Genomic DNA, 24,206 nt, shown 5'->3' with positions numbered 1-24,206 from the left:
TCAGGTGCAGGCACACTCCTCCAGGTATCTGCATGCACATGAATGCGTATACCCAGAATTAAAGTTCGTCTCAAAGGTGCCACTGGACCCAAACTTTGTTCTATTAAATGTTAAAGGATCAACCCATTTTGGACCAGCTGAAGATTCTGGACTGTCTTCAAAGGCAGCCCCCACAAAGGAGCCCATCATAGTAATCTAAACTGAATGTAATGAAAGCCTGGACCGTGGTGGCCAGATCAGACTTTCTGAAGCACCACTATAGCTGGCATATCAGCCAAAGAAGCAGCAAGACACTCCAGCCAGAGGACAGAACCAGCGGCACCTCCAGGTTATGAATGTACTTTGTCAGGGGGAGAACAACCCTCTCCAGGACAGGGCCGGCTCCTCAGACCTTGAGCAGCAAAACCATTGATCGACAGCACCCCACTCTTGTCCGGATTGAGCCTCCATTGACTTGGAGTGGCGCTGCGGTGCTCCCTTGTCCCATGTGGAAGGGCAAAAATCACACCCTGGGGTGGCAACTTGGGAAATTCTTCTAGATTTCGGGTGTGGGTTGAGGGTGGGGTTGAGTCTCACTTGGACTCAAGGAAGATTGTACTGACTCACTCTGGATTATCAACACAATGGGACATTAAATAAATACTGCAATAAGAGTAGGGTTGTAGAACCAACCAGGAATCTAAAAAACAGAACTGAAGCAAAGTGCAGGTATTACCATGATATGCTATAGATGATTCACTGCCCTTTCCAAATACATTAAATACCACACTGCCCTTTCCAAGTATGTCACAGTGTACAGTGGTACCTTCATCCGTTATTTTTAGCCGTTTGGGAGAGCAAAGACAAAACCAGATCAAGGTATGTTTAATGAAAGGGCCAGTTACATAAAGGAGAAGAGAAGCTAAAGTTTCGGGGAGGGGGGGCTGCTTAATGCTAATTTAAATTGATTCACCAGTGGTGATATTGTGCAATGTTACACCTATGGAACTGGAGGTAAGCCCAGATGATTCTTGACAGACTGGGAAAATAAGACACGAAACAACCCTCCAGAAACGCCTAAATTCAGAGGCATAGGGCTATTCTGCATTCTCATTTTCTCATTATTAAAATTTGTGGATTGCCCAATCCCTGCTACTGTAGGGCTCTGGGCAATGTACATTTGATAAAACATCAAAACCGTAGAATAAAATACAGAAACAGTACTACTACAGTAACTCTGAAAGAATCAGATGGCGAAGTTTCACAATTTCTTCTCTCATTAGCAGCCCGGATAAGCCCCTCACTCTGGTGCCACAAATCCGCCCCCTAAGGGAACCCACGATTGGCACCTGCCCACCAAGAAGAGACTAAAACATATTTCAGTCCCTTGGCATATTTTAAAACTCTGGTCTGCACTTAAGGAACACGGCAGCTGAACTGGCACCAGCAGACAACTTTCAGTCTTAAAAGAACAGTTCAAATGGACCACAAAACCAGTTGCAGCCTCTTGAGATGGAAGATTGGATTCTCTCGGAAAGGCCAGCAAATCCGTTCGCCTTTGTTATTAGTAAACCAATCATTCTGTTGAGAGATTCTGGTGTCTAAAAGACCTTAGGAATCAGAAATACTTTGCTTTTGTCCACAATGCAGGTTCTGTTACTAATTTTTAAAGACTCCTTACCCATATGAATCTTTGGACAACAAGACCTTGTTTTCTTAAAAAAGAATTTATTGAAAGGTTTTTTTAAAACAGATCTCTGGAACAAAAATACTAGAACACTCCACATGTGAAGTTCACAGCCTTGCAGACATATATGCAAGATAATAAAAAATCCCTGACATTGCTGCCCTTTTACAACAATGCTGCAATAAAGGTGCTCCCAATGACAACTGCTCATGCCAAAGAACTCAGCTGGCTGAAGTGCAACCGACCCGTTGGCTGCCGCACACTGAGGCTCCCCTCCCAGAGTCCAGTACCACTGGCAAATTCAGGCCATGCCATCTGTCAAAGCGGCATCACACCGTGGGGCAGTGGATGGCAAGGGTGTCGATTCCCAGCCTGACCTACTTTTATGCACACATGCGTGCATTTGTGTGTGCCTGGTGCATGTGCCAGGCCCCACAGTGAAGACAAGCTTTGGAGGGCTGTTCACTGAAACGCAGGGATGTACACAGATGACATAAGAAGAGACTCAGAGACACCCGCAGAGTGGTCCAGAAGAGCTGCTTCTTAGAGTGGTCGGCCTCCCATCCCGCATGACGTTTCCCAGAGAGCAGTCACCGTCCTGCAGAAAACGTCCCTCCGCACCTCAGTTTCTGCTGCTGTTCTTACAGCATCGCAACCAAGAGTTCCTTTTGCTTTCATGTTTCTTCCTGCATTCCTTTCTGGGGTGGGATTGTTAGCCAGCATTTAAGAAATCCCACGGGGGAAAGAAAGGCAGGAGAGCCTTTGAAAGCAAGAGGAACGCAAAATGGATTTTCCGGACCATGGAATGTTTTGGAGAAGCTGGACTGTGCGGAGCAAGAGGAGCGTCTACACTGCCGTGGGAAGTCCACCGGGTCATTCTTCGCCTCCCACTCCACAATCACCCTTCTAGTTCCAGGAGCCTTTGCCGGGTCTGAAGCACGACCTCCTCCATCACCTCTGCCTTCAGAAGGTCCTTGATCTGTGATTTAAAAAGAACAAAGAAGATGGCATACGCAAGCCTTCGCCACATGTTGCACATGGTACATGCATGAATGCAGGCCCACTGTTGGCAGACCAGGGTGGGCGGCTGGGAAGTGCCCTCATCCTGTTCACGCCAAACATACATTTTCCCCTTCTGTGCTTAGCTCCTGGGAGCCCTCTAAAGTTTTTCTGGATACTTGAATTTGAATAGGGAAAGCTGGCTGAGGATGGCACCAGTCGGCCAGTAGCTGTAATGTCACGGACAGAGAGGGGATCCTAAAGCACTAAGTGTTTTTCAAATATACTTGGGAAGTTTTGTTTTTAATCAATTAATCAGTTTTGTTTTTAATCAACTGACAACTCTTGCAAGCATGGGTCAAAAAAGGCAGAAAGCTGACATAAAGCTTCGAGGGCTGTGAAGTGGGGCCACATTCAAGCTCATACCCCAAGTGAAAAGCCTGCTGCTGTGACTGCTGTTGAGATGCTATGTAACGATGGGACACTGTTTGCACAACCTGGCCTTCCACCAAACATTCACCCTGTTAGGAGGATGCAAAATGGCCACCGATCACACACTGCTGATGTCTGCACATGAGGCTGGGGGCATGCAATGAGTCTGGAGCTCATTAGGCTGGGGGCATGAAATTTAGCTGCAGCTGACAAAAGCAAGAGGTAGGTGGGCTGGATAGAGCCCCCTGCATTTATGAAACCGTCCACAAGTAGAACCTCAGTATAACGGAACAGATTGGGGGGAGGGTGGGTTTCCTATAAGGGATAGTATTGTAGTCTGTTAAGACCAATGATCCATCTAGTCCAGCATCCTGTCTCACACAGTGGCCAACCAGTTCCTCTGGAGGACCAACAACACGGCAGAGAGGCCAAGGCCTTCCCCTAATAAGAACATCAGAAGAGCCCTGCTGGATCAGACCAGTGGTCAGTCTAGTCCAGCTTCCTGTCTCACACAGGAGCCAACCAGTTCCTCTAGAGGACAAACAACACGGCAGAGAGGCTGAGGCCTTCCCCTGATAAGAACATCAGAAGAGCCCTGCTGGATCAGACCAGTGGTCCGTCTAGTCCAGCTTCCTGTCTCACACAGGAGCCAACCAGTTCCTCTGGAGGACCAACAACACGGCCGAGAGACTGAAGCCTTCCCCGATAAGAACATCAGAAGAGCCCTGCTGGATCAGACCAGTGGTCCGTCTAGTCCAGCTTCCTGTCTCACACAGGAGCCAACCAGTTCCTCTGGAGGACCAACAACACGGCCGAGAGACTGAAGCCTTCCCCGATAAGAACATCAGAAGAGCCCTGCTGGATCAGACCAGTGGTCCGTCTAGTCCAGCTTCCTGTCTCACACAGGAGCCAACCAGTTCCTCTGGAAAGCCAACGACAGGGCAGAGAGGCCGAGGCCTTCCCCTGACATTGCCTTCTGCCACTGAGATTCAGAGGTTTAGTGCCTCTTGTCCTCCATGAGGCTATCTGATCCCCTCTTAAAGCTGTTTATTCCTGTGGCCATCACAACCTCCTCTGGCAGCGAATTCCACATTTTCATCACACTCTGTGTAAAATAGTATTTCCTTTTGTCCGTCCTGAACCTACTGCCCATCAATTTCATTGGATGCCCTCAAGTTCAGGCATTTTGGGAGATGGAGAAACAGGTCTTTGTCAACTCCCTCCACCCCATCCATAATTTTAATCTATTAATCACTTCCCTTTGTACTGCAATTGTAACCCTCTTTCTTCATTCTGCTATGTCGTGCCTCAGACAGTTTTCATTGCCTTTGAGTGGCTTATGTTGCTTTGTTCCCAGTTCTGGAACCTGAGTCCTCCTACATTGTTTCAGGGAACTATTTGCTGCACAACTGAATTGCTTTTCATATTTTGCCATCTGCCTTGAGTCTCAGTGTGAAAGAATGGCTATAAATGATCCTCACCATCAAGTGAAATTTTGAAAAAACTGGAAGCTTTAAACCTTTTGCAACCACAGGGGCTGCACTGTAGCTTCAAGGAGCAGTGCACTCTTTGCCCGCAAACATCCTCAGCTCAGCCCTGCCTTTTCCTGTGAAAGAACCTCCCAAGGCAAGGCTGCGGAAACCTCTTTCCAGAGACCAGGGACAGCCACTGATAGCCAGAATCAGTCAAGCCCACATGCTGACCACAGGGGGCAGTTTGAGAAGCAAGGGAGAGAAAGGGAGAGGCCGTGGCTCCGTGGTAGAGCAACTGCTTGCCATACAGAAGGTCCCAGGTTCAACCCCCGGCATCTCCAGTTGAAAGGTAGCGGGTGATGGGAAAGAGCTCAGCCTGAGGTCCTGGAGAGCTGCTGCCAGTCTGAGTAGGCGATACTGACCTAGATGAAGCCAGTGCTCTGATTCAATATTAGGCAGCTTCTTCATGTGTTTGTGTGGAAATACGGGGACATTCTTAACTACCGCATTCTACTGGGAGGGGCCATCACTTGGTGGGAGAGCACCTGCTCTCTACGCAGAAGTGCCCAGGTTCAGTCTCCCAGAGAAAGGTCTCAGGCGGCAGGCGTTGGGAAGGGCCTTCCTCACTGGAGAGCTTTTGCCACCGGAAGCAAATAGTACTCATCTTCCTGTTTGTGGGCTTCCTAGAGGTAGCTGGCTGGCCACTGTGTGAATAGAAAGCTGGACTAGACAGGCGTTGGGTCTCCTCCAGCATGGCTGTTCTTATGTCACCAGGTGGGCCGTCAGGCTGGCTCAGTAGAAGTTGGCTTCTGATGTTCTCCAAGGGCCACTGTTCTTACACAATGATGCTGGAACTGGCATAAGTTGCTGCACTGATTATTAGCTGCAGAAAAAGGGTGAAGGAACTTCAAACTCACCACCGTTCTTATGCCTGGGGACCTGTGGAGAGCTGTGACGACCACAAGCTCATGCCTTGCACAAGGAACAGCCAAAGAAGCAAATAAGACCCCCTCCCCATCCCACAACGGAGCAGCTCTCCTAGCAGTGCCTGCTATATGCTCTGCCTAAAAGGCAGAGAAGTGAGCGCATGTGTGAGCGCGTCAGCAAGCCAGCAAGGTGAAGCAAGTGCTGATCGCAGGCCGCTACCTGATGGGAGAGGGATGCCTCGTAGCAGTACACGATGCTGGTGTCGTAGAGCATCAGCTTCTGTGCGACCAGAGCCAGGATGCAGTTGCGGAGGCGGGAAATCACTTCTCGGTCGGGCAAGGGGACTGGCTGGAAAGGGGGGCAAAGAGACCGAGCATGAGACCACCGGGGACAAAAGCAGGGAAGTTCATGCCGCAAGGGGACTGGCTGGAAAGGGGGACAAAAGCAGGGAAGTTCATGCTGCCCCATACATTTGTTAGAAAGAGAATCCTGGAGCGGGAGATTTCAGGGAGAAGGAGGATTTCCAAATTGTCACCCCCCCATGGCTCCATGTATCCCCCCCCCCAGCTTGTATAACTCTGTCCTCCTTGCACTCCAACCAGGTTCTGTTATGCTGAGACAGCTCTCCAGCCCAGGGTCTCCAGGCCTCACCTCCAGATTGGTGACGAAGCCCCCAGCCTCTTCGTCCTTCTGTCCAGGAGTCGGGTAGATCCAGATGAACCCGTTGTTGCCAAGGATGACGGAGGCCCCGCATGGCAAGTCATGGAAGTGAGTCTTCTGCCGCTTCACAAGGGACGGGGAAACCTGGACGAGCACTCCCTGGGCAAGCTGAAGAAGAAGAAGAACAGCAGGACTCGATGCAGGACAGCACTCATCTTTCAAGTGTTCATACTCTGGGCAGGATAATCTACGACTGCCACCTGCACTGGCAGAGACTTATCAAACACAGGAGACAGAAACCCCAAACATCTCCAATCACATAAACTCTAAAATCCAAATTGGGGGGGGGGGAGGAATTAGAGGAACTTTGCTGCAAAAAGTTTTAAAAAAACAGGTTGCTTCCTGAAATCAGGAGTGGACATTTTTCTAATAACCCAAAAAGATAGGAGAGCTTCACAATCTCTCAATCAGAGCCCAGAAAAGTCAACATTCAAGAGGCCACAAATGCTTCTGACGGAATGAAAACAAGGGGCTTTTCCTAATTCTCATTTTCCATGCTTGGGGGTTCCTGTTGCTTTGAGCCTGTTCTGCATGTGTTTTGCTCCCTCTAGTGGTTGAATTGATATTATATCACTTCATGTCTGGCATATCTCCCTGTAGACTTAAAATGGCAGGTTTTTATGCTGGATATGCAGCAATGTAATATCGAATTGACTACTAGAGGGAGCAAAACACATGTGGAACAGGGGGAAAAAACCCTGAAGCAACCGGAACACACAAGCAAGGAGAATGGGAATGCAGAAAAGCCCAAGGTTTTCCAGGAATACCCTGTTTATTTTTTGCTTCAAGGCTTTTTTACACAGCTTTCCCTCTGCAAATTGCTGCTGGTATCTGGTCCTAGTTTTTCTTTTTTTAAAGCACCCAAGTACCTGTGAAAGGTTTGCGCTGTGTGGCCAACTAGCCCCTGCACTGACCACTGCCTGAAGGTAGCAAATGCAAGGGCGATACGAACAAATGCAAATGCATTGCTTACAGGTAACGAACACCATTGCAATGTGATTCACATATCATAAAAACAACATCACCCAACTTAGCGACCTCCTCTACCAGATGCAGGGAGTGGTCAGTGAATGGAGGAGGTCCCCAACCACAGCAAGCCATTTAAAAAGTTGACTTACCTTCCCGTATTTCAGACTACGGGTATGCAGCGATACAGCCCCATCCGAGAATACTGCCTGGACCTCTGCCTGTCAGAATCGCTTAAGGAAATCAAAGGCACACGGTTTGCATTTCCAGAACACCTCTGGCCATCTAGGCTCTCTCTTGCCATTCAGCTCCCATTCATGTCAGAGGGGTTTGTGATGGAGAGCTTCCAGGGGGTTCCACCAGATCTGCTTCTGCTATTCTGTATCTGTCTGATGCTCCCAAAGTAGCTTCATTCCTCCATTCCCAGAGAGCATACATGCACTCCTATGGACCATAGGTATGACCTTGAAGGCCCAGCTTAAAGGGTGCTCACCCATGATTGAGTGACTCCCCCATTCCCAGTTCTGGAGAAACCATGGCTATGACCAGATCAACTGAATGCTGCAGCAAGATGAGAACAAGCCTGTGCTTATCCATCTAATCTGCTCTTTCCTGAAATTAAGACATGAAGCTACTTTATATCGGGTCAGGCCGTTGGTCATCCATCAGCACAGCATTGCCTGCTCTGACTGGCAGCAGCTCTCCTGGGTCTTAGCAGAGAACGGCCTCTCTAGACATCAGCTGGCCAAGATCCTTAAAACAGGAGGTACCCTCGCTGCACACACACAACGTGAGCTCCACCACTAAGCCACAGCCCCTAGGCCGAGGGAGGATACGCTGATGAGGTCTCCCTCTTGCAGGTAGTCTCTCATGGCGAGCTCATCTTCCGCCGACCTTCGCCTCTGCCAAACACCAAACCAACAGAGGTTCTATTAGGTAAATCCAGCCACCAAGTCACATCACAGCTTTTAGTATTTTTAAAAAATCAATCTAAAAGGCTAGGTTAACTTTTTTCAGCGGCAGAACTGAACTTCCCTGCCTCCCCCTCCCACAGATCTCTACCCAGCGCTCCTCCTGGGCGACAGTGGAATGACATAGGTGGGAAGGGGAGATCTGCAGCGGGAAGGAAACGAGCAATTCAGTCTGGATCCAACCTTTTACCCGATAGGGCCACAATTCTCAGTGCTTCCCCTCCTGAATGGGACTGATGTCACAATTCTCAGTGCTTCCCCTCCTGAATGCAATGGGACTGATGCGCAGAATGGCCCTTTTTGTTGGGATGGGGAATGCAAACAGCACCAGCCTCCACAGGTTCCCTCCAAAGCGAGTCCCTTGGAGTTCAGCTGGGCTTCCTCGCCAGCCAACACGCACAGGCCGGCAGCCAAGGGAGGTCAAGATGAGCCGAGCCTAATCTGTCCCTTCCCACCCCTGTCCGGAGCCCAGAAGACCTGGGGCTGGCCAGAAGCTGCATGGGAGCTCAGGGTGTGCTCCAAGCGACACAGAGGAACTACCCATCAATGACAGGCGCTGCCATCCAACAAGGAAATGTTAAATGGCCCCTTATGGCGTCCTTTGCCTAAATACGCATACAGACAATCATCTGAAAGCCAAACGAGCCCTCTGTCTTCCAGGGATGCATCCACTCCGGAGAGGCATTCCCTCCTGACAGAGAGAAGGGGAAAAACCTCTTTGAAGATGGCAAGGAAAAGAGGCATCTCCTCCTGGGCAACAGCGGAAATGTCTCCTCCACGGCAGCACTTGCCAGCTGCAGACAGAAGCAGAAGTAGTCATTTATCTAAAACAATCACTGACCGCCTTCGTTCCTTACTGAGCTCAAGGAGGCTTACAACCAGTGAGCCTCTGGCTCACACATTCTTGTCTTCGCTCAGGAAGGAGGGCTCCAGAGCAAACTAATTGATGCAGCAGCCCAATCGCTTGCTCACAGCTTTAATGCCAGCAGCTCACAAAGTAGAATTTTTGTTCACAAGACTGCACAGCTTAGAGGGAACATTGCTTACAACATTGGTGAAATACATCCAACAAAATACATAAGAAGCATAACGCCCCCAATGAGCCTCTTTGATTGGCGGGACAGTCAGGAGGGCCTCTCCCAGGGATCTCAATTCCCAGGCAGGAAGACAGGGGGGAGAAGACGGTCCTTCAGATATTCATGTAGTCACCTGAAAGGTCAAAACTGACACCCTGAGTTGGGCTCAGGAGTGGATCAGCAGCCAGGGTCATCACTGTAATATTGGGGTCACATGCTCCAATCAGCTGTCTGGCCACAGCGTTTGGTACTAGCTGCAGCCTCTGAACACGAAGTCTTCAAGGGGAGCCCCAAGGAGAGCACCTTGCAATAGTGAAGTCTAGATGCAACTAAGGCATGGATCACTGTGGCTAGATCTGACCAAGCCAGGAATGCATGCTGCCAATGCACCAGCCAAAGTTGGGCAAAAGCACTCCAAACCACAGCAGCCAACTGGCTTTCTAAGGCGACTGCTGTGTCAAGTAGCACTTCTAAGTGGCAAATCTGGTTTTTTGAGGGGAATGTAACAGAAGAAATCCCTGACGATGCCTCATTGAATCCCACTTCTAAAGTGATCTAAAGATGTTTCATTTGACTGGTCTAATCAACTGCCTGCACAAATTACATTTCGGTTCCTTTTACCATGGGTCATCTGTATTGCTTTATTTTCCTATTTGCTTTTAGCTAGTCATACAACTGTATTATGGTTTTTGTACTGATGTTCTCCTTCAGTGGGGCGAAGTCATCCGAACTGGTCAGGTCACGCCTCCTCTCGCTCCAGGCGGGGCTATGCAAATTTGTGCGGACTGTCTTGGCTCATAGTGAGGCTGACCCTCCAGACCTTTAAGACAAGCCTCTCCCGCTTGAGGTCCCAGCAGGCACCGGAGGCTGGCCGACGGCAGAAACATCTACAGTGCTGGAGACTGGCACAGGCCTCTGCCAGACCCGAGGCTTCGGGTCGTTTCTGCAGCCGGCCCCCAACTGCACTGGGGAAACCCAGCAGAGCTCGACTGGGTCCAGCGACCACGAGGCAATCGCAGCGTCTGGCCTGCCCCAGACAGACTCGGAGACTTCCAGGCCTACAGGGAGTAAGCAGGCTGGAGCTGAAGGTCAGATCCCCCCCCCCCCAAGCCTTCTCTGAGGTCTTCCCCAGCATGGTTTCAGCAGTTTAGGGAAATTCCAATAGGGTGGCTGCTCAGGGTTTTCCCCGCACTTTTTCTGCCCTCCCCTTTAGGCCTTTAGTCTGGCCTGGACCTCCCCCAGCCCTGTGCGTGTGCAACCAGGAATCAGGTTGGCCTTTGCGGGGCTAAGGGTACCTGGCCAAGCAGTGGCTGTGGCTGATCTCGCTGATAAGGGCACGAGCAGCGGCAACATCAGGAGCTTTTGAGAGCTAGTCAAAGAGATGTCCCCCTTTCTCCCTCACCACCCATGTCAGGCTTGGGTTCAGGGGTGGAGGAGCTCTTTTCAGCCACAGGATATATGACAACAAGCTCTGATAAAGAGGAAGGGGAATGGTCGGAAAATTCTCCTAGGCCTTTCCGGCTGGAACATCTCCAGAGATTTACGAAAGAAAAGGAAAAAAAATGCCTTTGCCTTTTCTTAACTACCATTTGGATACAAAAAACAAACACACCCTAGATCATCAGCTTCATCTAATTTAGATACAAGAGGGTCCTAGAAACCATCCAAAGGGTCCTCAAAATTGTTCATCTCCAAATTCTTTGATTACATACTAAAGGCGGAATGGGCAGTTCCAGGCAATGACACTTTCTTGCGGGCACAGGGGGATGCTCCAGTAGTAGTCTTACATTAAGGAGCAGTTTTGCCTAAGGCTGTGGCCAACACATGTAACAATTCAGGGGATAAAAATATTAATAATTATGAGACACTCCTAGGGGATCCCCTGAAGCAGCCTCTCTGACGATCTGAGCCACCTGCCACGCTCTCAGATTTTTCCAGGACCATCTTGATTTGGGCCACTAACCTCCTTCGGGAGCCCAATAGTGACCCCTTGATGCTTCAGAGATTCATCCTAAAGGTTAAAGGGCTGCAAAATTTGCAGCAGATGCATCCTAAGAGGCCACGCAGTTCAGTGCCAGAGCACGGGCCACCAGTACAGTGGTAAGAATGAACCTATGGCTAAATCATTGGAAGGTGGACCCTCTGTCTATTTTAGATTCATCAGCATTTAAAAAAATCAGGAACAAAAGGGCTTTAGATGCTCCCACACCTTTGGCTATAGGTCCAGATTCCAACAGAGACAGCTCCCTCCTAACAAACAGGACAGGAACCAGCAAAACGAAGACCAACCACCTGATTCTATGGTTGGGGGTCAATTCCAGCAGCTTCCTCACTTTCGTGCTTCCCCACTTCCCAAGACAGAACAGAGACACCTTTTCTTCTGTTGTGGCCTATTCAAATTGAAGGCACGTAGGGACAGTGGAACCAGTGCCCTTAAAACAGCATTTCCATGGGATTTGTTCCATTCCATTTGTAGTCCCAAAAAGAGCCAGGGACTGGAGAGCAATTCTAAATTTAAAAAGAGTTGAAGCTCTGGGTATTTGAAGAACTGAGCAGTGTCTCACGAAAGCTCACACCCTGCCACATAGCTTGTTAGTCCTTAAGGTGCTACTGGGCTTTTGCTCTTTTCTACGGCTACAGACTAACATGGCTGCCCATCTTGATCTATGGGTAAAGAAGCACAAGTTCCAGTTTAAAATCTCTTCACTGCATTCTGCAGAGTAGTCAGCAGGACGATCATGTGATGTCCTTCGGCCTTCAGGATGTTTACCTGCATATTCCACCTTCCAGACAGTCGTTCCCTTTTTGATTTTCAGGGCCAGCATTTCCAATACAAGGCCTTACCCTTTGGGCTGACATAATCTCCAAGGGTGTTTGCCAAGGTCCTGGTAGTTCTATTAGCCTACCTACGACAACAAGGAATCCACTTTTATCTTTACCTGGACTATATCCTCCGCGGTACCTAGGCAGCAAAGGTGAGCTAGGACACCAAGTCCATTAGGCAATCTCTTCAGGCACAAGGATGCCTGATTGATGTGTTAATAATAATATTAATAATCTCACACCCTCCAGGGACATAGTCCACTTAGGGGGCCAGGATTCAGATGAGGATAGCCAAAGTGTTTCCACCTGCAAAGAAGCAGGAAAAATTGTCGGAAGGGGTGAAAGAGATCCAGCAGATGTTGGTGGACCTCATGCACTGGTTGACAGTACTGGGACTGAGGATGTAGTCCATAGATCTGATTCCTTGGGCCTGCTTCCATGCCAGGCCTTTACAATGGACTCTTCTCCTTTGTCAGAAGGACACACACACGCACACACAAAAGGGAGCACAGATGTCAAGATACTGCTCCCCCCCCCCACACACACACAAAGAAGTCACTAAACTAGTGGTCTTCACAACCAAATCTGACAAGGGGAGTCAGTTTCCTCCAGCCTCCTTACCTACTGGCAGTTATGGCCACTGGCAGTAGAGGCCGGGGAACACACTGCAAGGATGAGATTGTCCAAGGCAGATATGAACAGTATGGACTGGCTGGAACTTGTGGCAGTCAGACTAGCATTGCGTGCTTTCCAAATCCTATCGAGGAAGAGGTATGTGCTAGGGAGCACAGGCAATACTACGGCCAAGTCGCACAGCAATTGGCAAGGAGGCACCAGATCGATGGTATTCCTCCATGAGTTCAAAATCCTGTTTGGGCGGGGGGGAGGGGGGATGGTAGGTCTAAAAGGGGAACACCTTTACGTTCCTGCAAACCGCCAAGCCAACTGGCTGAGAAGGAAGGAGTTAGATCCAGGAGAATGGAGTCTACACAAAAAGATCTTCTAGCAAAATCACACTTGGATCCTTTTTGCAACATCAAACTATAACCAAGTTTCCAGGTTTCTAATCATTTCCTGTGATTCCAGGGCAGAGGCCAAGGGCACACGCACTTGTTGTAGACGCGGTGGTCTGCTGTACACTTTTCCTCTGACCACACTGATCAGCTGAGGCCTGAACGAAGTGTCAAAGGAGACAGCGGAGGTGATTTTCATATCTCCTTCCTGGCACAGAAGTTTTTGGGTCTCAAAGCTAGTGAAGAGGTCAGTGTCTCCACCGTGGAGATTGCCAAGTGATGGGTTCTCCTTGTACAAGAATCCACTCGCCACCTGGACCCTGTTTGACTCCAGCTGACAGCTTATCACATTAACCAAGAGTTGATACTACCATCTTTTTGTCCTATACCATGTCACCCCAACGAGAGAGTGGTAGTGGTAGAACAAAATAAAAGTAAGGATGAGGATCCCACCCAGGTTGTAGCTTGGGCATATAACCAGTTTGGATGACTCCCCCTACTGAAGGAGAATGAACCATTGGAACTTACCTGAAGGTTTCTTCTCTTCAGTGGGGCAAAGTCATCCACATCCAACCCAAAATAAAATAAAACAGAATAAAACCTAGTTGGAGGTAAAATCTGTTATGGACTGGAGGGTCAGCATCACTCGGAGCCAACAGAGTCTGCACAAATTTGCATAGCCCCGCCTGGAGCGAGAGGAGGCGTGGCCTGACCAGTTTGGATGACTTCGCCCCACTAAAGAGAAGAAACCTTCAGGTAAGTTCCAATGTTTCATTCTCATTTTTTAAACAGTAGCCACCTTCTTTACATCAGAAAGACAAACAAGAAATCTGCTAAATATAGATTAAAGGTAAAGGTAAAGGTTCCCTTGCTCGAAAGCCAGTCGAATCCGACTCTAGGGTTGCGGTGCTCATCTCCGTTTCCAAGCCGAAGAGCCAGCACTGTCCGAAGACGTTTCCGTGGTCATGTGGCTGGCATGACTAAACACCAAGGCGCACAGAGCGCTGTTACCTTCCCACCGAAGTGGTACCTATTTATCTACTTGCAATTTCTTGCTTTCAGACTGCTAGGCTGGCAGGAGAAATATAGATTACTTATCTTTATTACTCTTATTATCATCTACTTTTATTTATTTACAGTCCGCCTTTCTCACTTGGGACTCAAGGCGGATGACACATGATGATTCAATACAATCGACGGGATGGGACATTCAATGAACAAGGCAATAGGATTAGGGTTGTAGAACCCACCAGAAGCCTAAAAACAGAACTGAAGCAAAGCATAAGTCTTAACATGACACAGTGAAGGATGAAAAACTGCGTAGCGGGATCCTAGTTTCAACAAGCTACGCACAGCAGTACAGACCACAGTCCCTAACCATTTTTCTAAGCAGCAATGCAAGTCTATTGCCTGCGTAGAAAAGGCCTCTTGAATCCTTCGGTTTCACGTCGCTTGCGGAAAGGCAGGAGAGGGGGAGCCTTCCCGACCTCCTCAGGCAGCCCATTCCACAAGGCGGGGGCCACAGCAGAGAAGGCCAGGTGTAGGGGCCGGGATTCCCACTACTGCTGCTGCCTGGGAAGAGGCCAGTTTCCTCAAGGGCAGAGCAGTCGCCCCCTCTTCCGCCCCCTGCCATTCCCACCCCGTGGGTTAGCCTGCCAATGGCCCTGAGCCTGCTTTGGCAGGGAGGGCGGGGTGTAAATCAAATGAATGAATGAATAAGTCGATTGGTTGTGTAGCAACTTGTCCTTTCATTTGATTGTGGAACTGATGGGGTGTGTGTTTTTTTTTATATCACCAGCCTGACTCTACACTGAGCAGAGAAAAGTGGGATAAGAGCGCACAAGCAAGTGCCCCAACTCAAGCCCAACCTTTGCGTGAACCTTCCCCTAAAGAACGGGGTTCCGCTGCCTCCACAGACAGTATTTTTCTTACATCAGAGTGACCTTTTATGTTTAACTTCCTTCCCTTAAAGGGTGGCTGAAACCTGGATTCTGGTCCTGACTTCCTTAGGACACAGACCCTCCCGGAAAGGTCTATGTCGGTGTTGGGATGCCTCCGCTGGCACTGTGGGCCTCTCCAGATCGAACCCTCACGTATCACTCACCAGCTCCCCTCCGGGAAGATTCATAGAAGAAAGAAGCAAGACGGAATCCAGCCGAGAATTTGTTTCAACTTTCCATCGTTTCTGCTGCACCTGAAGGGAAAGAAGTTGTTGTGCGACATTCAGGTTTGTTTTAAATCCACAAGATGTCCTCCCCAGCCTTGGGGTGCCGGCGATGACATCAAGAGTCATTTTGTGGCTACAGATTCTGAGTCGTGCAAGCAGAGCAGCAGGATGTGGAAAGAACTTGCTGACCTCTCTCCTCCCTCGGCACCTTAATACTCCCCCCCACACACACACACACTTACTGGAATTTTGTTCTTGGGGGCCAGTGGACCCCTAGGAATAGCAACAGGGGAGCAGTGGAAGTCTGCAGGGAGATGGGAAAGGAATGATTGAATATCGTTCCCTCCACCCAAGAGCGGAACTGCTGGTTTCCATGGGCAAAAAAAGAGGTTCAGATCTAAGCCACTGAAATTAATACAAGGAACTCAGCAGCATCAGCACCCTGCATTAACGCAAAGGCTCAAGCCCACAGAAAAGCTCATGGGACAACAAATCTTTCGGTCTTTAAGACGACACAGGGCTCTTAGTAAGACGACACAGCATAGCACAGCAGCTAACAGACTGAATTACAACTGCCGAAGTCCATGGTTCAAATATCACTTCTGCCATTTTTACAAGCCACGGAACTCCCTCCCACATATATGCAGATAATCATACCATACAGGATTGTTGCAAAGATGATAAGGTGATGCACAGAAGGTGTTCTGAATCCATTAAAACTTGATATAAATGCTACCATTTAATATCCCAGGCTCCCAATGCTTTTGATTTATTGTTGGTTTAATCTCCCTCGCTCACTCATAAATTCAGGTTAATTACACACTGGGTGCGTTCAGACGGGGGCTTTACATCGGTTAGGGTGCCGGTTCCAATCGTTGTACTTACCGGCGTTCAGACGGGGCACATCTGCCTCCTCTCCCTAACCGGTGTAAAGCCCTTTACACCGTTGCACTCTGCTACCAGGTCCCCAAGTGGTGGTATACAGAGTGCAACGGTGGTAAACGGTGCACCCCGGCGTCTGATCGCTCTCCACCGGTGCCTAGGCATTTCTGTCGGAAGCCTGAGGTTTCCAGCTTTCCCCCGTCATTTTATTTTAACTCTATGCGATATGCGCTCGGGCAAAGCTTCACCCTGAGCATCTGTTAAAATAAACACAAAAAAACTTACTTTACCTTCCCGGAGGAGTCCGGAACTTAAGGGAGGCCAGGTTGGGATTTAAACTTTAAAGGTAAGTCCTTACCTTTAAAGTTTAAATGTAATGGGGGGGGTTGAGCATGCGCAAAAATCGCCATTCTCTGAATGGCTGCCTGTGCGCATGCTCAAACTGCTTTAAAAAAAAAAAAACGCCGACGCCCGCAGCGTATGAGCAGGCGTCCAACAGAGGCATTTGCACGATGGAGGGTGAGTCTGATCGCGTTTCTGCCGGCATAAACTGCACCGGTTCCAACCAGTGCAGTTTATGCCGGCAGAAAGGCCGCGTCTGAACGCACCCACTATGTGTTATTAGAAACAGGCCATGAGCCACTTTGGAGCACACAGATGCTGACATTCCTCACCCCCCATTACCAGAGTCAGCACAGAGGGCAGAAGCTTAAGAGGAGTGCTTACTAAAACACCACACATTTCTAACACACTTATTAAAACCTAGGTACTGTATCCAAATAGGAATGTGGCCAGCCCCCGAGCCAATTGGGACAGTAGTTTAACAGGGCGACCAACAGATGAGGTAGGGGATTCCACAGGCTCCAAGGGATCACTGAAGTTTGCATTTTTGTAATTATTATTATTTCGCCACTAAATTGCAGCAGACTCATGGCAACCCCGTAGGGTTTCAAGGCAAGAGACATTCAGAGGTGGTTTTCCACTGCCTGCCTCTGCACAGCAACCCTGGACTTCCTTGGTGGTCTCCCATCCAAACGCTACCCAGGGCCAGCCCTGCTTAAGTTCCAAGATCTGCCGAGATCAGGCTAGCCTGGGCTTTCCAAGTCAGGGCAACCTATAGATTAAAACTGTTGGCAGAGTTCAGGAAACAACCCGATCCACGCTTTGAGTTTGAGAATTTACTGCCACAAGATTTTGCAAAAAAGAACAGCTGACTGCTGGCCAATAACACAACAGAAAGAGGCCTTCAGAGCACAAGCACATACTAACACACTTCAGAGAAAGAAACAACAACAGGTAGGCTAAGCTGCGACAGAAAACATTCAATAGACTCTAAACCAGGGGTATCAAATATGTGGCCCGCAGGCCGGATCAAGCTGTCGGAGGGCTCGAATCTGACCTGCAAGAGCCTGTTTCCTGTTTCCTTCTCCAGTTCTTCTGCTGCTGCCACGTCACAGCTTGCTTTACTGGACTCTCTCAATTGCACAGGAGAGATAGGCAAGCCTCTCCTGTGCAATTGAGAGAGTCCGGTAAAGTACTGGCTGAGGCGCCTCCCCCTCCTCCTCCCAGGGGGAGGGAGGGAACAAGCCAGAGCTTGCTTCCTGGCCAGGCTGCCTCATTCGTATACAGAAGACAAAGGAAAGCCTTTCTTTCCTTTCACTGGCCGAGGCTCCTCCATGAAGGAAGGAGGTAGGGAACAAGGGAGAGTGTGCTTTACTCGGCTGCCTCAATCATACAGGAGAAATACCAAGCACCTTTTAAGACTAACAAAATTTTGTTCAAGGTATGAGCTTTTGTGTGCCTTGCTACAGTGTGTGTGTATTCCGTTGGGCTCCTTATGCTGTGTGTGTGTGTGCTTTGTTGGGCTTGTTATGCCAGGGCTCTCTTGGGTGCAACTGGGTTCCCTCCCCCTTTTCACTGTATTCATGCCCTCATGATGCAGTCTTTCTCAGGAAGAAAGCAATGTGAACTATTTAGATAAGGAATACCAACAAGCCAGTGAAGTGGATTAGACTGAGAGTGTGTGTCCTGACCAAGTTCACCCAGCACATTTCCTTTGTAGGCAGTTGTAGTTATTTCTCTGGGGAAAAGTATAGTTTTGTAGACAAACAGCCCTCATTCTATGTCAGGATGCCTTTGCGTGTTCTTGACCAGCATATGAAGCAATTTTATGTACAAAAGCTTGCAATGCCCAGCCATTTCATGTTTTCCCTTGGGTCCTAAGCTCAGAACACTGAGCATGAGATTTCTGTAATGCCTGTCAATAAATCAAAAGTAGGTTTGCAGCTTACAGATACACACCAGAACACCATACTCAGGATTGCTACAGCACAAGACATTTTGATGCAATAATTCAGAGCAAGGGGTGTCAGTTATCAGAGACTGTTAAATAAACAAAATATTGCAAAAGTACTAATATTTTAAGAATGTTTTATTTAAAGTTTTAAAAAATCTTTGTGTTTGCCTGTGCCCCTTATAAAGTTTATATCTCCGCAACCTGGCATTACATTTTATTACACACGTGGCACGGCCCAACAAGGTCTCATTTATGTCAGATCTGGCCCTCATGACAAATGAGTTTGACACCCCTGCCCTAAACACTAGAGAAAGCTCCACAGCTCCCCATAGGGTACAAGTGGACTAAACCACTCTTTCAGCCATATTTACCGCAGCTAGACTTTTAGCAGGCTGTCACTTCTCCAACAAAACCTTAAAAATACACTTGCCGATGAGGGCTGAGAGCATGTCCAGGAGGCATGGAATGACAGAGCAGCTGAGAGTCAATTAAAGGGAAGGAGGAGGAAAGTGGAATTAGTCTGCTCAGTCCGCTGAGAACTTAGAGAAACCTGCCAGGAGAGAGTGAGGGGTGGCCACAGAGACTTCCAAATTATTCCTTCTTCCCACAATTCTTTGCAGGTCCCCTGTTTATACAAACTGGAACTGAACACATCTCAAGGAAATAAACCTAGGCCTCCATACCTCTGTGATTCGCCCAACCACAATGTCGCCAACTTCGCCGTTATACCTGACCAGAAAGAAAAAAGTTTAAGACAATTCCTCAAAACAGACTTTTCCCCACTCCATGAATCTCCACGCCAGTTCTACAAATGGTGCTGTGAATACCATCTGCCCTTTGTGAAAACAGAGGAACTCAGCAGGGAGAACGCAATAAGAGGCCCCTCCAGAAAGACTGGTGGTGGCGGAAAGCGCTGACAGGGCGCAGCTGACTTCTGGTGACCCCTCGTGGAGTTTTCAAGGCAAGAGACCTTCAGAGGTGGTCTGCCACTGCCTGCCTCTGCACAGCGACCCCAGAATCCCCATCCAAATACTGACCAAGGCTGACCCTGTTTTGCTTCCAAAATCTGACGAGGTCAGGCTAGTCTGGGCCATCAGGTCAGGGTCCCCGTCTCTGTGGTGGTGGTGGAAATGCCGACTTAAGTTACAGCAACCTAGTAGAGTTTTCGAGGCAAGAGACACTCAGAGGTGGTCTGCCATCTCCTGCCTGGTGGTGGCGGAAAGCGCTGACAGGGCGCAGCTGACTTCTGGGAGCCAGTTTGGTGTAGTGGTTAAGTGTGCGGACTCTAATCTGGGAGAACCGGGTTTGATTCCCCACTCCTCCACTTGCACCTGCTGATGTGACCTTGGGTCAGTCACAAGCTCTGGCACAGCTGTCCTTGAAAAAGAGCAGACTGTGTCAGAGTTCTCTCAGCCCCACCCGCCTCACAGGGTGTCTGTTGTGAGGAGGGGAAGGGAAAGGAGTTTGTAAGCCGCTCTGAGACTCCAAGTGAAGGGCAGGGTATAAATCCAATCTCTTCTTCTCTCTTCTTCTTCTGGTGACCCCTCGTGGGGTTTTCAAGGCAAGAGACCTTCAGAGGTGGTCTGCCACTGCCTGCCCCTGCACAGCGACCCCGGAATTCCTTGGTAATCTCCCATCCAAGTCCTAACCATGGCTGGCCCTACTTTGCTTCCAAGATCAAATGAGATAGAGCCAGCCTGGGCCATCCATGTCAGGGCCCAGAAAGATCACCTCTTTCTGGAACTGAAGCTTTATCATGCCCAGAATTACGTAGTTTTTAAAAAGTTGCTACACAGTATTTCATAGTATTTTATCAGTCTTACGTTGAAACCATAAGAGGTTTTGGTACAAACTATGGCAGAGTGGAGCACTGGCCATTAAACAGGTCCACCTGCCAAAAGCAGAGACAACCTACGACCTGCATTCAGACAGCTAACCATACACAATCCACAGTCCTCAGGTTTATGCGTTCTCATGTGCAGATCCTCAAAACTTCCTAGCTTGGACAAAACAAGGCAAGGCAAAGCATCACAGAGCTGTCATTTCATCCAATTTGAACATCGTGGCAAATTGCAGTTTGTTTCAAAGCGGGCAGTTTTCAGTCTATTTGTTTTCTGCATTCCCATTTTTCTCCCTTGTAAGTTCCTGTTTCTCCAGGTTTCCCCCCTGTTCCATTTGTCTTCTGCTCCCTCTAGTGGTCGACTTGATATTACATTGCTTTTCATTTGGCATAAAAACCTGCAGGGATTAAATCTGCAGGGAGATATGCTGAACACAAAGTGATGTAATATCGCAACCACTAGAGGGAGCAAAACATGTGGAACAGAAAAAGAACCTGAAGCAACAGGAACACACAAGCAGAACACACAAGCCAGGAAAATGAGAATGTGGAAAAGCCCTTTATGGCACACAAGAAAAGGACATGCAAAGCTGAGGACTTCCAATGCTCATGCTCCAACTGAACATACGACTGCTTGTTTGGGCTTCCAAAAGCTGGCAGAAGATCAAGTAAAGCACTTGAGGAAGCTAACGGCCTAAAAGCTCTTCACTGCTCTCAACTGACAAACTACGATATTAAAACTAATTATTAGCTAGTTTGATTCTGTGCACTTAATCTTTAATGAAGAAGCTTTAATTTCTCTGCAGGTGTTAAGCTAGCACAACAAAGCTTGACCAGAATAAGGACTGCTGTGAACAGTCACCTGTCTCGGACACAGCTGAGCTTTGCCTAGAAATTACCTCTTGAGTTCAATGGCATTTTGGCCCCATTGTCCACATATATTCTGCCATGCGTTTCTATATAGAATCTGCACATTGGGGGCAGTTAATTCACATATCTCAGATGAACACATCTCCAGACCATGAAAATGATACCCCAACGTATCAGTTAGCTGCCATAAGACTTTGCTGTAAGAAACCCGCACAGCTGCCCTGCTGAAACTCAGGAGTCTCACCTTGTTTTCAGAGCTTTCACACAGACCAGCTTGTTCACCCTGTCCACCACACCAGCCACGGATGCCACGAGCTTCTCGTTGCCCATGTATGTGCCATGACCCCTGTGGAGAAATAGAAAAGACCCCACTGTGAACACAGAGCTTGCAGGATTTCAGATGCCTGCTGCACCTCCTGATCTATGTAATTACATATGCTATTTCTAAAACTATACAGTGCTTGAGGTTTATGGGGGGGTACTTTAAAAAAAGATAACTAAGAGCAGCCTCAGTAGAACACTGGAAAGTGATGAGCAGTGGTAGACAAAAATGTTTTGCCTTCTCCAATGTTAGACCCAATGAAACAGGTAAGGGATAGGTTCAGGGAAGACAACATGAAGTACCTCTTTACGCTGTGCCATTAATTTACAGAAATCATCATCAGAAAACCTAGCAATGACCACTGGTTTGAGAAAGGGACTAGGCACATTCATTTTGCTAGTAGGTGTGACAGCCAAAAGGAACCTCTACTCTGAGAACACCAGAAGAGCCCTGCTGGATCAGACCTGTAGTCCATCTTGTCCAGTATCCTGTCTCATGCAGCAGCCAGCAACGCCCACTGATGGTAGTTTTCAACAAGCAACCGTTTTCAGAGCCCTCTAGATCAGCAGTTCCTAACTTTTCCAGTACGGTGACCCACAAGGCCAAATATTCTTGGTATGGTGACCCATCCAGGGCTGGCCCAGGGGTTTGCAGGGGGACGCAAACTATGACCTTGGCACCCATCTAGTGCAGCACTCCTTTTTCTACAGGGGCTAACCAGACGCTTTTGAGAAACCAAAAAACATCAGACAAAGGGCACAGCTGGCCCCACTGTGAACCCCAAGCAAGTGGCATTCCCCTTGCAATATTGAGGACGCATTCCAGCCTCTGAACACCCTTCTGCATTATCCCCTCTAATCCCCCCACTGATTCTAAGAAACTCACTCCAGTAACTATCAGGGCACATTTTACTTAATCAAGGTGCCCGTGCAGTGAAGAAAAAATATGCCCACTAATAATGCATGGAAAATGCTGTTTCCAGGGTCAAATCTGGGTTTCCAAAATACAAAAGAGAGCAATGGAAACGTCGGGGGGGGGATTGGCTGACTGGCCCACAACCCACTTGCAGAGGCTTTGCAACCCACCTTTGGCTGGGATACTCTGCTTTAGACATGATGGTCCCCCTTAATCACCACAGGTAGTAGGGACTGACAGACTACCCTCCCTGAACAGCTTTAAAAGGGGATCAGATAGATTCACGGAGGATAGTCTATCAGGGGCTACTAGTCCTGGTGCCTGAGAGGCGCCTCCACAGCCAGAAGCAGTCGACCTCTGGATCCCAGAGCCAGGAGGAAACTTCAGGGAAAGGCCTTGGCCTCTGTGGGCCCCTGCATGTGACAGGACTAGAGGGATCCTCAGGGGTCCGATCTGGCGGGGCCCCTCTGAAGATCAGTCCTTGGGAACGCACCTGCGCCGTTTCGACAGCCACCTGCGGCGCCTCTGAACACCAGAGACAAGGCAAGGCCGCCGCCAGCGCTGGGCTCCGGGGTTGGTTGGGGGGATCCTGGGCGGCAGGGGGCTCTCTCTCCGTGGCCCCTCTCGGCCTGCCTCCCCGGGCGCCCCACACACAGGCAGACCCGGCCCACCTCGGAGAATGGTCTGAGCACTCTCATGATTTATTATTGTGGTCCTTCTAAAATATATCTGGATTTATTATACGTTAGTATTGTAGTAATAGTAGAACAACTGGAATATCACAAGAAAGTGACAAGGATTTGGGTATAGGATGTTACTGCTGACAAATTAATAGATGGCATTGTGAAATATATATCTGCACTGACAGTTTGTATTATTGTTCAAACAGCAATCTTGTTTATGTATACTGGATTTCTCTTTTAATAAAAATTATAAAAAAAAAAAGGAAGGAGCCCACTGCATCACAACAACCCTGTGGGGCGGGCGGCGTTGCCGCGCCTCCCACTTTCGCCACTGCCCTCCAGCTGGCAGAGAGATCAGCTCCCCCTCCCCGGAGGAAGTGGAGTCTCTGGCCCCGCCCCCTACCGGCTCCACCCCCCAAAGTCTCCAGGTATTTCCCGACCCAGACCTGGCAACCCTGGGGGGGACTAGGGTGAGGGGGGGGGGGAGAGGGAGCGGACCAAGAAGAGCCCCGCTCGCCAGCCGGCCGGGGAGGCGCCCGCGCCGCCCGCCCTGCTCCGGGCCGGCCTTCACCTCATGTATCCGGGGTCGGTGGTGATGGTGTCCCCCGGAGCCACCAGGTCCCTGCCGCCCTCGCCGGCCCCGCGGGGCAGACCCTGCGCCAGCCGCTCCCGCGCCGCCGGCAGCCGGACCTCCACGCCCGCCATCTTGGCTGCTGGGGCCGGCCCGCTGCTTCCGCTTCCGCTTCCGCCCCGGGCATCCTAGAGACGGCGCGGAACAGTCCCGCGCCCAGACAACCACTTCCGGTCGCCTTTCGGAGGCCGCCTCGCTGAGGGGCGGCAGGCAGGACAGCGTCGGAGTCCGGCGCCGCCTTCAGGACCAGCACAGTCTCATTCGGGGTCCAGGCGCCGGAGGAGTGGGCACGCCCAGGGAAGCTCGCACCTGGGACACACCTGTGTTGGCCTGACCGGGGGGAGGGGGGGAGAGCATCCTTCCGGGGACGCCGGGCCACGTGGCTCGTGGCCGCTTTTCGGATTCGCAGCTCGCTGCTGCCCTCCAGTGCCGGTTCCTGTGATTAAAACTTGGTTCCGGACGCCCCGTCTCTGCCCCTCCACTCCCTGCAGGATTTAGTCCATCCACTGATTGCATTACCAATTTGAAATCTTGT

General features: G+C 49.5%; 1 protein-coding gene across 1 annotated transcript; it reads right to left on the bottom strand.

Moving 5' to 3' along the window:
* Positions 1-1,740: 1,740 nt before the first annotated feature.
* Positions 1,741-23,745, bottom strand: EXOSC2 (exosome component 2). Its single transcript, XM_015425904.1, has 9 exons — positions 23,612-23,745; positions 21,365-21,466; positions 19,094-19,139; positions 15,170-15,259; positions 8,019-8,084; positions 7,335-7,403; positions 6,148-6,324; positions 5,716-5,844; positions 1,741-2,645 (listed from the first exon to the last, which is right to left on the bottom strand). Exons 1-9 carry the CDS (start codon positions 23,743-23,745, stop codon positions 2,565-2,567), a joined length of 894 nt encoding a protein of 297 aa, XP_015281390.1. The 3' UTR covers positions 1,741-2,564.
* Between the last annotated feature and the right edge of the window lie 461 nt (positions 23,746-24,206).

This window comes from Gekko japonicus, unplaced genomic scaffold (assembly GCF_001447785.1).
Source record: "Gekko japonicus isolate JY-2015 unplaced genomic scaffold, Gekko_japonicus_V1.1 scaffold3097, whole genome shotgun sequence".
In the NCBI taxonomy this organism is placed as follows: domain Eukaryota; kingdom Metazoa; phylum Chordata; class Lepidosauria; order Squamata; family Gekkonidae; genus Gekko; species Gekko japonicus.
This window is presented reverse-complemented; position numbering and strand designations above follow the sequence as displayed.